The sequence below is a fragment of the Harmonia axyridis genome, chromosome 3, assembly GCF_914767665.1.
Source record: "Harmonia axyridis chromosome 3, icHarAxyr1.1, whole genome shotgun sequence".
NCBI lineage: Eukaryota > Metazoa > Arthropoda > Insecta > Coleoptera > Coccinellidae > Harmonia > Harmonia axyridis.
Genome location: NC_059503.1, coordinates 15396771 through 15410708, shown reverse-complemented (window position 1 = coordinate 15410708; position 13938 = coordinate 15396771). Strand labels below are relative to the sequence as shown.

The window sequence follows — 13938 nt, the reverse complement described above, 5'->3', positions numbered from 1 at the left end:
TAGGTGAAATCTTCACGAATTTCTTTGCCTGAGCAAGTCTAGGAGTGTTAGTCCAGTGGATTGTCCTACTGTTCAACTCCCATAGCTAGACCGCAGCTTTGTATTGGTCTTTTCCTATCCCACAGAAAGGCTCAGGTCCAGCAGGTCTTAACCTAGATGCACTTTTTGCAAGCTCGTCCGCTCTCTCATTTCCTTCAACCCCACAGTGCCCTGGTACCCATAGTAGAGTCACCTTATTTCCTCTGGCCAGTTGCTTTATGGTGTTACGGCACTCCCAAGTCAGCAGAGACCCCTGACAGCACGATTCCAGGGATCTCAGCGTGGCTTGGCTGTCCGTGGTGATGTAGATATGCGCCCCTTTGAGGTTCATTTTGAGACACTCCTGGGCGCATACATAAACAGCCATTATCTCGGATGACGCCAGGGTTGCCGTGTTGCTTCATTGAAAATACCCCAAATATTGTCGAAAATTCCCCCAGAATCGTGATATTCTTTGCAAAACCCCTCAAATTATCATATGTTGATTTTTTTCATTACTGAACGTCAAATATTACAATAATATTTAATTTTCGATAATTAATTAAGGTCTTAATGTATGTATACACATAATATAATTGAATAAATGTTTAATTACTCTAAAAATGAAAGAATGTACATGAAAAATGCCTCTTAGACACTAAAAACAATGGAATTTAGAGGTTAATATCTGAAAATAAAAAATTCAAACCCCCAAAAAATATCCCAAGAAATATTACCTCCCTAAATTTCCCCTGAGAGTCCAAAATTTTGTTGTAATTCAGTTGTTGAATAATCACTTATCACTCAAATGTTTGTGTCGAATATCAGGAGAATTGTGTTGTTAGAACTCCTCATCGAGATAAACCAATCGACAACAAAGACGTTAAAAATAAAATCACATCTCATAAACATTTGTGACATGTAATTTTTAGAATTGTATTCGTAAAGATACAATGAATTGTTCCAATTGCAATGATTATACTTCAATTTGTTTATCAATAATATTATTTTTTTATAAGAATGTCATTACAAGGAATGGGGTGAGAAAAATCATTCACGTGGTAATACAATGGTTGAATACCACTTTTGTGAATTAAATTTTTTCAAAAATATAATCACCTGATTTTGATGGTACAAAAATAGGATATAATTGAAACTTAGAATATGAAGCAAAATAATTTAATTTTATTCAATCTGTAATGTAAGTATAGAACAAAAAGAAGTCTTTAGTTGAACTAAATTTCCAATGTAATTTTTTTTTATAAAATCACTTGATCAAATTTAAGATCAACGTTTTCCAATGCGGATATATTCTGTTTTTCTTGTATATTGTTAGTTTTTATTGTTATGAATTTAATTGTTCCAACAGGGTCTACTGGTGTCTCTATACCTGAAAAAAAAATAGAAAATAAGTATGAACAGTTATTCCATAATAAATTAATTAATTTCGAATCTACATTTTTTTCGTATGCAGTAGCAATGTTTCTGAAAAAATACCACAAATACTAATTCTTTCCAAGCCATTATCTTTTATTCCATACCATCTGATTCAAATGATGTTATCATGGTTCGATTTATTTTCTAGAATTAATCATGTCACTCATATGTTGCAGATTTGTACCTACTTGTTCTTGATATAGATACGTGTTATTCGCTGAAGACCATTCTAAGAAGCAAGTTTTATGTAACCTTAAAAACTTGAAAGTGTTTGTTTTTGTCTTGACTTGTATTTTATGTTATTTATGTTGGTGCAAAATAGTGCTGAAGTCTGTCGATAAAAACGTTGGAAATTTTGAAATGGAAGAGAAACAAGATAAATCTAAGGCAGATTTAGATGAAGTATGTATCTAATAAATTTCAATAGTTATTTCTATAAGGATCCTCAAGCAAGTTAAGAAATAGTCAACCATATTATCTTTTCGAATTCACGGACATTGAAATAAAAACAATTTCAATAATGATTACTCTCAACTATATTGATTCTTCAGTACCTACTTACGTACCTATCTAATATTTGAATTCCGAAATCCCTTTTTTTTGTTTTGTTTTATCGAATGGCATGCACAGTTTGAACATTTTTTTTGAACCATCTCAAATACTTCATATTTTACACGATGACTGATACAGGGTGTTCTACATGCTCTATAAACTTTGACAGACGATAGCTGCACTTAAATTCTAGTTTTTATATCAACTGGTCTTTTCGCTAGTCGGCCTACTACTATATGAAAATAAATCATTTCAAACTCTTCTTACTTTTAAACGAAAAGGAATGGATCGGATGTTCATGTGAAAAAAAATATTCAAAATGAGAAAAACTATCATCTCTAAAAGTTTGTCATAGAACTCGTAGAACATCATGTATAGCTTTGTACTCCATTATTATTTATCATTTTTGGCTACCATTAAAAACTTCTTGTCACAAGGGTAGGTTACAACTGCGCGATGCTATGGTCTCATTTTATTTTGTCGAATATAACGGTCAATAAATGAAATCGAAATGTTTTTTATAAATAATACTCCTTGACGTTGTTTACGTGAGGAACCTATGTAAGTACTTCGATAATCCACAGAATAGACAAAATGCATCTATACTCTATGGTACTTCAACAACTTCGAGAAGTTATTTGCAATAAGCAAGTATTCGAAAAATAATTCCCCATGAAAAAAATTTTATTTTATGTAGGTGTATGCATTATGTTTGTATTTATTATGTATTTTATCAATTATTTTTTGAATTGTAGCTCGATTCCTCGGGAACATGACTGTTCAGATGCTATCCTATCACTTCATTTTTAGTTATGTACAGGGGAGAACCAAAAAAATGAAAAGTAAGCTTTTAGTAAGAACATTCTGTGGAGTAAATCGTTGATAGAAGAGAATGTTTACGAAGATACACATCTTTCCTGAAAAATTTCTCTGAGGACGGCAATTGAAGAGTTATGTTCCTGTGGAATCAAGCTACAATTAAAAAACAAAAAATAATAATATTTGGGAAAATCGGCCCAAAGGGTTCAAGCTAAAATGACCTACAAACTTCGATTTTTCCGCTCCCCTGATTTGGCCGGTGTGTATATATAAATATTCATTTAAGTTTTTTTCTGCTTTAAGACTCTTTTCAAAAAAAGAAAATAATTCAAAAGATTTTTTTGTAGCGATTTTATTATTATGTATTTCTGGAAAAAGTAGTGGCATACCTATTTTTTATTAAGATTATTCATCATCATTTCACTTGGGGGTTACTGAATAATACTAAAAAAATACTCTCCTTGCGGTTTATGTCCCCCATATATTTTATAGCCTTTATGTTTTTATATGTCTGGCTTAATTCGAGTGCGATCTATTACTGGTAACCAGGCGCTATGGACTATTGGTGTCTCATATCTTCTGTTGACGAATGCTCATATATTTCGATAGATGAGAGAATTTCTGTCTTCGAAAATAAGATGTTGTGTCCGTCGGTTAAAGTATTTTCGGGGAGTGCGGTCTTCGATTAAATCGCAACAATACTGGTGTTCCAACGTTCCTTTTGACTAAAAGGAGATCTATACAGGGTTAGAGGAGCACTATAGGGATATAGACAACCGTTAGAAAGACAGGGTGGTTTAAATTACAAAAAAGTTGCGTTATTTACGGATTAGTGTGTTGGTATTAACAGATCCAAAATATCTCCAATGGTTCCCGAGATATCTCGAAAAAACTGATATCGAGATTTTTTTTTCTGTATAACTCATTTGTTTCTGGAGATAAGTTCACGAAATTGGGTTTGTAGTCATTATCCATTATAGAGATTCTTATGGTGTCGTCAGATTTTTTTCTGTTTTCCATTGTTTCAATTTTTTTTTCTTACGGACACGATATTGGTTTTCCTTATGAGGTGATAAAGAAAAAAATATTATGAATTCAACAACGTATCACACTCTACAAAAATATCGAGTCTAGGTACGTAAATTTGAAGAGTTGTTATGTGAAATCATCACTTGACTATCGCGTCTCTGAAACAATGGAAAACAGAAAAAATCTTAAGACACCATTGGTATATCTATATTTATGACTATAAACCAAATTTCGTGAAGTTATCTCCAAAAATAAATGAGTTATACAGAAAAAAAAGAAAATCTCGAATTTCGAGATATCTCGGGAACCAATGGAGATATTTCGGATCTGTTCACACCAGCACACTCATCCCTAAAAATAACGCAACTTTTTTGTAATTTAAGACACCCTGTCTTTCTAACGTTTTTCGATATCCCTGTAGTGGCCCTCTGAATAGTTCTAACCCTGTATATTGGAAATCTGGCTGACTAATTTTATCTTTATCACTTTTTAATATGTTTCACATTTTATGCGTTGATTTGTGAACTGGTTCGATGTTATGCTTTTCAAGGAGTTCTCATCTTTTAAATTCAAATGTCAAAAGTTTACTTTTAATTTAGTAATTTCATATGATCAAATGGATAATTTTTTTTTCAGGAGGAAAACCGAAACGATAGTCCTGAACTATCAACCAGCACGAAAGAAAATGTACAATGTACTTTGAAATCTACTAGCAGCGCGAAATATTCACCATGTATAAATACGTACATAGTGGATGAAGGGGAAGCAGAAAATGATGTGGAAATTGTTACTTATAAATTGTTCAGATGCTCAACACCTACTGAAGATAAAGAAATAATGACCGCAAACATGGCGACAAATCAGGATAGAATAAGAATGGCACCAAAAGATCACACAAATGTCGTATATAGATCTGACGAGTCCGAGGACGAAGACGAAGACGATAACATGATGACGATAATAGAAAAAGTCATAAACGATTTCGATGAAAAGTCTCGACTCAAAAATAACAGACAGAAAAACGCATCCTTAGAACTGATAAACCTATCCAAGAGTTCGGACGAGACCGAAGATCGAAACGACAGAATCGAAGCGATGATGAGTTGGAATCCTGACGAAACTAAAAAATTCCAAACTCTCAAAATCCCAGAAGTCGATCAGGACCCAGACTACGAAAGATATCTTCAAAACGCAGAATTGGAACACGTATTGTCCGATAATTCCCTGCTCGCAGAAGCAATTTCTCAGCTCAGACTGAAATTCAAGCTATTTCTCTCCGACTTGGACTTGAAAACAAACATCCTCAGATCACCTCAAAAGAATTTTGTTCTTCCTTCCAAGTGTCTGGGCGGAAAATATGGGAATAAAGCCTCAGTCCGTGCGAACAATGGTCCCAAGATGAGCGTTCTCGAGATTATCGAAGCTTCGAGACAAGCTAGAAGGAAACAACTAGCATCTCTTCGAAATTACGCTAAAAAAAGCAACGTACCCTTCACAAAGCATTTCGATACGGATGGCACCTGCTGTAGAAACGATGGACACGAAGACGTCTTATCCATACTGAGCAGAGATCCTGAACACAGACGTTATTTGAAATTTGTTCTGTCCACTTTACTCATCGAGCTTCAGAAATGTGAACGATATGTCGTCAATATATCCCTAGAGAATGAAGACGAAGTCAAAGACATAACAGATCGACAAGATGAACTATGCGATCGAATACTCTACTCGAAAACAATTGAAAAAGAAGAAGAAAGAGGAGTGGAATGTAAAACTTTAATGAAACATATGGGTCCAACCCCAAGATACGTCCTCCCAAAGCGCGAGTTGAAGAAAACATACCATCACTTACGCGTCACAAATGCTCATCGAAAAAGAAGGACCGGTAATGAATTGAATAGCCATACAGATTCAAATCTGCCCTCGAGAAACGATAAAAAAGAATCTCCTCCAGAAAGGATATTTAACGATAACTCAGATATAAGCATCAACACAACCTCGTCTGCTATCAATTCATCTCGCCCAATGGAATTGCCTTTCCATGAATCTCCTAATTTATCTACCTCTCTCATTGGCACCCCTCAAGCTCCCACCACAGAGGAACTGCACTTGCAAAATGATCAAATTAAAGATCATGTTGAAGTGGAGAAAACCTGTCTTGATACTGGGGATTCGAAGACTTCTGCCAAGGCAGTTGATAACCTGAAACTGTCACCTCAAATGCGAAATGTTTCTACTGATGGTGTTCAAGGAAGTCCGTGTTCGGATCTACTCGATGATCTAATAATTTCAACCCCTTCAGATGATGGGGGTGAGAGTAACTTCATTCGATATCCTATAGAGGAGCCAATTGTCTATTACATAAAAAACACCTCAACGGAAGAACCAAATCAGGAAGGAGAGACAAGCGGTGGTATTGAAATTGTTGAAGGGTCTAACAGAAGTGATAGAGCCGTTCCTTCTCAAAATTCTCCATCTCCCGGACAACAAGAAGATGGAAGAAATACTCACGATGAGAGTTCATCGGTCTCAGGGGTTGTCTGTAGCAATTTTCAATCAACATGTTTGCATTTCGATATAATGAAAAAATTTTTAGATGAGTTAGAAACTGTTGTAATACAGGCAGAGAGTGATATAACTGAGGAATTGGAGAAATTAGGGAATTATGAAGATTTCGAGAAGCCTTTATTGGAAGAAGCGCGAAGGTTGTCTGAGGATTGAGTTGACAGTGAACATAATTTTATTTTTTTTATGCAATAGTCTTGCATATTTTATCTCTGATATTATATATTTGATTAGACCTTAGAATAATGTACAATGTAGAAAAGATGTAGATAATAAGTTTTTATTATAAATGAAAAAAAAAGGATACATAAGAAAAAATTTAGTGAAAAATTATTGATATTTATGTAAATATTTGTTTTGTATGTGTTTTATGATATAAGTATATATGTAAATATATGTACACAAAAAAAAATTGTAGGAAATTGAAATATACTACTGTATGATATGGCGAAATAAAAATCTAATATGCATTAACGCCCATAAATTTGTTTTTTATTTCCATTTGTGAGCAATCACTAATAATTAAGGTGTTATTTTGTATATTGTCCATACTAAGAATCAAAATTAATTCCCCATTGTTTATCAAAACTTTTGTTCGGGCTAAAAATGTCTTCTTTTCGTATTAGGATTCAAACTCAAGATAAAAAACCCAATGTTACAAACTTTTGGTAACAATCACCCTATCATTCATCATCAGTCTTGAAATTTTTGCATTCTATCTACCTATTTCTATTTCATCTCATTCCAAGCAATTTCACCTCATTCCAAGCAATACCTAGTAATGCCTTAGAACTTGAAATACATTGGAAGCGACATTCTGTAAATCTAATAGATACTGTGGTATGTTTTGTTTTTCAGACAATTCCTTCGAAATATTCCGATGAAAAAACACCCAGAAGAGAGAAGAGTGATTCTTCATCGTCTAGTAGTAGAGGATTCGTTCACAGATCCACAAAAAAATTTGAACGTGTGTTTCAAGATATCGGATACCAAAACGTCCACAACTATGAAGGAGCAAAAAAACCAATCAACAACAGAGCATTCAGTTTGAAAGAATTGGTTGTATTTCCATCAACTGTTGAAAATAATCTGGGGAATAATGATGTTTCGGCTAAGTATAAAAACAACAAATCAGAAAAGAACTTGGAGACCATGGTGAGTACTGTAAGTACGATTCCTAACAATTCCACGACGACAACTAAATATTTGGATAGAGCTGAAGGATGTACTCCGATAAAAAAAATTAGAGATCAGTATTCTGAATATTCTTTGTCGAATTTTCAGAATGACGTTTCTAATTGGAGAGATGCGCTCGATAGATTCAAAATCAATATTTCGAATGTATCGGGAGAACAATATTCTCTCGAAGAATCTCCCAAGTATAGATTGCATGATAACAAAAAACAGGTGTTACAGTATTCTGAAGAATCGCAGTTAAAAAAACGAATTGAGACTGAAATACCAGTTTCAAATACCGAATTGAGGAAATTACCATCTATAAGTGAAATTACAACTATCACGTACAAATATAAATCGCTTCTTGAAACATTGAGAATGAAAATTGATAAAGAAAATGTAAAGAAAGACATCGAAAAATCAAATCCTAAAAGTGCAAGAGTTGATTTTGAACAAAAACCTCAAAGAATTTCTATGGGTGAAAGTACAACTATGAGGTACAAATATAAATCGCATCTTGAAACATTGAGAATGCAAATTGATAAAGAAAATGTAAAGAAAGACATCGAAAAATCAAATCCTAAAAGTGCAAGAGTTGATTTTGAACAAAAACCTCAAAGAATTTCTTTGGGTGAAAGTACAACTATGAGGTACAAATATAAATCGCATCTTGAAACATTGAGAATGCAAATTGATAAAGAAAATACAAAGAAAGTAATCGAAAAATCAAATCCTAATCGAGCCAGAGTTGATTTTGAACGAAAACCCCAAATAATTTCATTGAAGGATTACAAGGATAATTCTGAACGCAGGAATGAAAAAGAAGATGACATTCCGGAAGTAGGTACTTACGAAAGTTTCATAGCTAACAACGTACCTAAAAATACAATGAAACGTGAGTATGACAGAAGTATCGAAGATGTAGGCAGTTATGAAAATTTCAAAGATGGCATTCGTCAAAAAAAAAATTACAAATTACTTGGTTTGAATTGTTCCATGTTTATATCTGGTAATTTGATATTTGAAGAATGAATTTGATCATTTAATTCATATTGAGTATCTGCCTATGTAGATTTAATTGATTTCGTATGTAATAACTACATATCAGGGTTTTGTTTGAAACTCAAAACTTTTTTCACATCTTATATTGAATAATAACTCTTGTATCATTTTAATTTGAAAATGTGAAAAAGCATTTTAAACATTTCGAAATGGGTATTCCCATTTTGAGAGGTTTGCAAAGGCGAAGCATAATTTTGAATGGGAGGGTTTCAAAATATATTTGCTTTCAGTATAACTTTGTACAATGTTTCCTTAAAAATGTGTTTTAATTTGATACTCATTGTGTATTTAGCTGAATCTTTATCTATTTACGAATTCTCAAAAATATTTTCTTGTGTAAATATTAATTTTTTATAATTTCACCAATTTTTCGATTTTGACTGTATATAGATAGATAAATGTTTTGTAGAATTTTTATCATTAAGATATGTATTTGATAATAAAAATGTTTGTTGAAAACCTATGTAAAATATTGAACGAATACGTGATAAAAACACAAGATTCAACTTTGAACTGAACCTGCATGGATCTATGAAAGCTCGTGTGAAGTATTCCTTCCGGTTATATTAGAAAAACCGGAAACATTTGAAGTAAAATAAAATCCAAGTTATCTTTGGGTAAAATATGCAATATTCAGCAATTTTTGAGTACCGTAGAGTGGTACTATGCACTGCACCCATGAATCTTCTGATCAAAATTAGAGAAAGTTTCGCATCAGTTGTTGACACCACGATAAAAGTAATGCAGGAATTCCAATTGAGTTGGCACTAGACAAGGGAATGCCCCCTTTTTATTTTTATATTTAGACGACATGATTTGCTCTTCTTGACTGTCGAAACAGGAAAAATAATAGCTAATTATGGTGCAACAAACAGATTTGCGTACATTAATGTTTTGGTGTGCAACTGCGTGATATATCGGGGGTCAACAAAACAAATAAACTTTTTTGAGATACTAACTTTGTTTTTTCTCTCAAGTTAGTGTGTAGGTACCTACCAATAAACTTGTTAAGCTTTAGAAATGTGGTTGTTTCAGAGGTAAGTAGGCTTTGTTTCTTATAGGTTTAGGAGTGTATTGATAAAAGAAAACTTTTAAGTATGCAGTTGAACTTGATGTGAATATTTACGAATACTTTCTTACACTGTTCTTAACCTCAAAAATTCCGAATCAAAATTGAAAGACTTATCAACCTATATGGAACAAGATAACATAAGTGGTAATTGAACTGTTATAATACTTTTATTTTATTATCAGTTTTCTTCTCATGTAACTAATTCGAAAAAATTGTCAGTTCATGTATTCAAAACTGTTTCTGCCATTAACATTCTTTCTTTTTCATTTATAAAATACTTACGCTATTTCTTTTGATTTCGGAAATATTTATATTATATTATTACGCTGTGAAAAAATTTTTCCTTATTTACATTTCGAAATTTAGAGAGAAGAACGCATTCTTTACAACTACTGTTAAAGCACATGTCTCACTGAATAAAAGAGTAACTTTGATATTATTTGCAAATCTATTACAAATACCTACCCTACATAATATTATGGACTAAATTTATTCTGAAATATTAAAATTAAGAAAATTTATATGGTACGAAATTTTTCCCAATAATCATGGAACATCTTATACATAGGGTGTCCCAGGATTAATGGGAATTAAGTGTCAAAATCTAAAAATAAGACGAAGAGCTCCTACGGACGTATGTTGATGCATTTATTTTATATTTTTTAAGTAGATGAATATTATGAAATTGAACAGAGGTAATTTTCAAAATAGAGAATCACCTAGAATTCAAATTCTCACTCCTGCCCCATAGCTACAGAAGGGTGGAATCGAGAACCCTTACTTTATAATCCACCCTCACGTTTTAAAGGGTTCAAATGTTTTCTTTAAAAAATATGCTTTAAAAAGGAGGTACCTATTGAATTATTCAATTCTGCCTTAAAATTGATTAATCCTGGGATACCCTGTAGGTATAGGTAATATACTACTGACTGAATTTGGATAATATTGACTAATTAAACTTGTTTTCTCTATGAATGAAACGAATTATATCTTATAGCAGTTATAAGAAAACTGGTATGGAGTGGAAAGTACACTGAACATTTAAACTGTAAGTAGGTTGTAATTACCTGAGCGTTTTTCACAAAGCTTCACTCCGTCTGAATTGATGATCTCTTGTTTATCTATTTGTATGTCCTGTTCGTTTATCTTTGCTATTTTGGGCTCTCTATCAGACTCATTCTCATCATCAGCACTTTTCGAAAACTGCCTCTTCACTGGGGGATCAGCAATGTGGTTTTGATTTATTATAGTGAATTTTTCAGTTTTCTGGTGATGTATCTGGTTTCTTCGGTTGTTATATAAAATCTTACACCTCTTGGCGTAAAGTAGCTTATCTATGGCACAGAAGAAATCGTTTTTGCAAATGTACAGTACACTGTGTAGGGTTGCTGGATGCGTATGTGGAAATAACTGCATCAAACGTAGAAAAAGGAAGAACTGGTTGGAAGACTGCTGCATCGAAGAAAACGTTGAATTTTCGTTATGTTGGGAACATCCATTTTGGGAAGATGATGGTTCCTATGAATCAAAAACATAGTTATCTACCAATGCGAAAAATATCCCATTGAAATCAAAACATGTAGGTGGGAAACATAGTTACTACATATAGAACACATAAGTTTGCTTCCGAGTCTACCAAACATAGAGGAATCTAGCTCAAGTGATTTCCTCTATGTTGAAATAGGAAAATCGATCATCAATTTAAATATAGTTTTTCATATTCATTTTTAGTTAGATCAATAAAAATATGCACCTTCCGAACTCTAACTATACAGTTAAATTCGATTGCTATTATTATTTAGGTATTTCTTTGTGTTTCGATCATCTACCAACACCGATATTTTTTATAATTGAAATTGAATACCTATGTTAACCCTGATTAAACTGAACTGATTGAAAAATTGTGAATTCAAATCAACTACCTATCTATTATTTTCAGCCAATTTCATAATCTGATAATTATTTTTATTTATCCCAATTCTGAGTAAATGAATGTAGGCTTATGAAAAAATACATGTTTTCAACCAAAAGTCTCTTATCTAAAGAAATATATAAATAAATGATAAATAAAAATATTGTTCAATGTAATAAAATCATAATGATTTTTACACCTATGTTGAAAGCATTGCAGTTTGGATTTGTGGTAAAAATAACTTTGATTTTATTTTTGTATACTTCTCAGTTTTTGAGGAATTTTCAATTTTGATTCGTTGATCTGATTTATTTGATTATAATTAAATGAAAATTTTGATTGAATACATTTAAAAAAAATGCTTCCAGGAATAGCCAACCCAAAAGTGAATTCTACTGAATTTTAAGTAGATATTTTTTCTTGATGCAACAAATGAATTTGTTAATAGACTGTCAAAAATTCCCTGTAAAATATTTTCAAAGAAATTTGCGGTCTAGCCCCAAATTCTGTGAAGTCCAGAATGTTCTCGCTTCCTGATAAATATGATACTATGATAGGTATAGCAAATAGCTATACTTTGTCCTATTTTCAGTTCCTTTTTTTGCAAAGCACCTATAGCATAATCAATTTTCTTCATCTTCACACTTGTTGTTTATTTTGAAACCCTCAAAGTCATTTAATTTCATCGTCGAAACTGTTTGAAATAATTGAATTGATTATACTCACCCAGTGATTATTGATGCAATTATTTGTTTGTGAGTTTGAATTACGTTTTTGGCCACCGTTTCTATTTTTACTGCTAAGTGAAGATGGATATGGCTGGTTAGCCACCCACGGACAAGTTACTGGCTGCTTCGTATTATCTTTTTTAAGTTCCTGAGAAATTTTTTGTCTGTCCATTACCTTCTAAAACCAATTCGTTTTACTGTTGGACTGTTCAAACAAATACACTCATTCATATGTCAAAATATTTTGATATTGTTAGGAATTGTTGAAGTTTATTGATCTTTTGTTTCGACGCTGACTAAAGCTGAATTGGCATTTTATGTGAATGAAAAAAAGTTTTTTCAATCAATGTCACACGAATGTCATATCGATTTGATGTTTTTTGTTTCGATATCTGTGAAATTGAATATGAAATTTTGAAATGGGTAATCATTCAAACTCATCATATGAACTAACTGCAGATTCCTCAATTATTCTTTACAATTTGGAGAATAATTATATGAGCTAATTGAATGCGTGATTTCTGTCGGTGTTTGCATGTAATCGCATTCTGTACTATGTTGATAAATTATAATACTCGGTGTTACATGTTCACATTCAGTTGGCATTTGTTAAATCCACCTGTTACTTCATAAATTAGAAGGGAGCGAATGAATGTTTTTATTGTATTGTTTCAGTTTTAGATTTCTTAGATTAGACTTTGAATATTTCTGTTATTTCTATGACATCAGAATATCCGAATTATATGCGATGATAATTCGAAATGTGGTATCCTCAACGCTGTTTTTGTGTACCTAGTTTTAATTTTGAAATGTTGTAGTGATTATTTATAACGGAGTGCTTCTGCGGAAAGTTCCTATATGTATAGTTGGAAAGTGTCTATTTTTCGTGACACTATTGTCCCATCAATCGTCAAACAGTCTCTCGTTCAAGGATTGCATGCCCGAGCTGCAAATAGCCTTAAAACTAAATAGCAACGAGAGCAAAGTGTTTAACATCATCAGTGTTGCCGATATCAGAGCAAAAATGGGGGTTTTATGGTTCAGTGCAAAATTAATTTTCATTTCATTTTCGCAATAAATAAATAAATTTTGATACTTATAAAATTGTAATTATAATACCTTCTAAAAATAAGATATCGAGTTTTGTTAATGTATTGCTTGCTTCATATTTCGAATTCAATGTTTTCTGTTTTTCTGGGTGATATCGAATAAAAATAATATGAAAAGAATAAGTACTAGTTATCTATTTATGCAACCTCTTATCAATGTAAAAAAAAAACTTTATTAACATACCTAGGTCTCTGTGAGGTCTCTCAGAAGCTTAGAGCTTTTATTCGAGTTAGGAGAACTGTGATCTGAGTAGGCTTTGTTACTGTGCCCCATCACCAATTCAGGCACAGTACTGTTAATTTTTTATCAACCAGTTAATGGATAGACCAACCAACTTAAGAGAATAAGAATCCAAAGTTTCAGCAAATATATTCTTCTATAAAATTTAAAAGTATAGGGGTTAAGATTACACTTTTGGGTATTATCATGTCAATCAATAAGTCTCACTTCTGGTGAAC

At 32.4% G+C, this 13938-nt stretch overlaps 2 protein-coding genes across 2 annotated transcripts; one reads left to right on the top strand and one right to left on the bottom strand.

Annotated features, from left to right (window-relative positions):
- Positions 1-1183: 1183 nt before the first annotated feature.
- Positions 1184-13841, bottom strand: LOC123674644. The gene is made up of 4 exons (XM_045609585.1): positions 13664-13841; positions 12369-12548; positions 10798-11248; positions 1184-1408 (listed from the first exon to the last, which is right to left on the bottom strand). The coding sequence occupies exons 2-4, from the start codon at positions 12540-12542 to the stop codon at positions 1278-1280; spliced, it is 756 nt and encodes a 251-aa protein (XP_045465541.1). The 5' UTR covers positions 12543-12548; positions 13664-13841; the 3' UTR covers positions 1184-1277.
- On the top strand, positions 1632-6904 carry LOC123674643. Its single transcript, XM_045609583.1, has 2 exons — positions 1632-1857; positions 4492-6904. The coding sequence occupies exons 1-2, from the start codon at positions 1816-1818 to the stop codon at positions 6574-6576; spliced, it is 2127 nt and encodes a 708-aa protein (XP_045465539.1). The 5' UTR covers positions 1632-1815; the 3' UTR covers positions 6577-6904.
- Positions 13842-13938: the final 97 nt, after the last annotated feature.

What these genes read in the sequence shown, in the direction of transcription:
- LOC123674643 (XM_045609583.1), top strand. Translation starts at nt 1,816, where the DNA reads ATGGAAGAGAAACAAGATAAATCTAAGGCAGATTTAGATGAA. An exon ending in CTAAGGCAGATTTAGATGAA is followed by an intron (nt 1,858 to 4,491) that starts GTATGTATCTAA and finishes TTTTTTTTTCAG; the next exon opens with GAGGAAAACCGAAACGATAG.
- LOC123674644 (XM_045609585.1), bottom strand. Translation starts at nt 12,542, where the DNA reads ATGGACAGACAAAAAATTTCTCAGGAACTTAAAAAAGATAATACGAAG. An exon ending in ATTGCATCAATAATCACTGG is followed by an intron (nt 11,249 to 12,368) that starts GTGAGTATAATC and finishes TTTGATTCATAG; the next exon opens with GAACCATCATCTTCCCAAAA. An exon ending in GCTTTGTGAAAAACGCTCAG is followed by an intron (nt 1,409 to 10,797) that starts GTAATTACAACC and finishes TTTTTTTTTCAG; the next exon opens with GTATAGAGACACCAGTAGAC.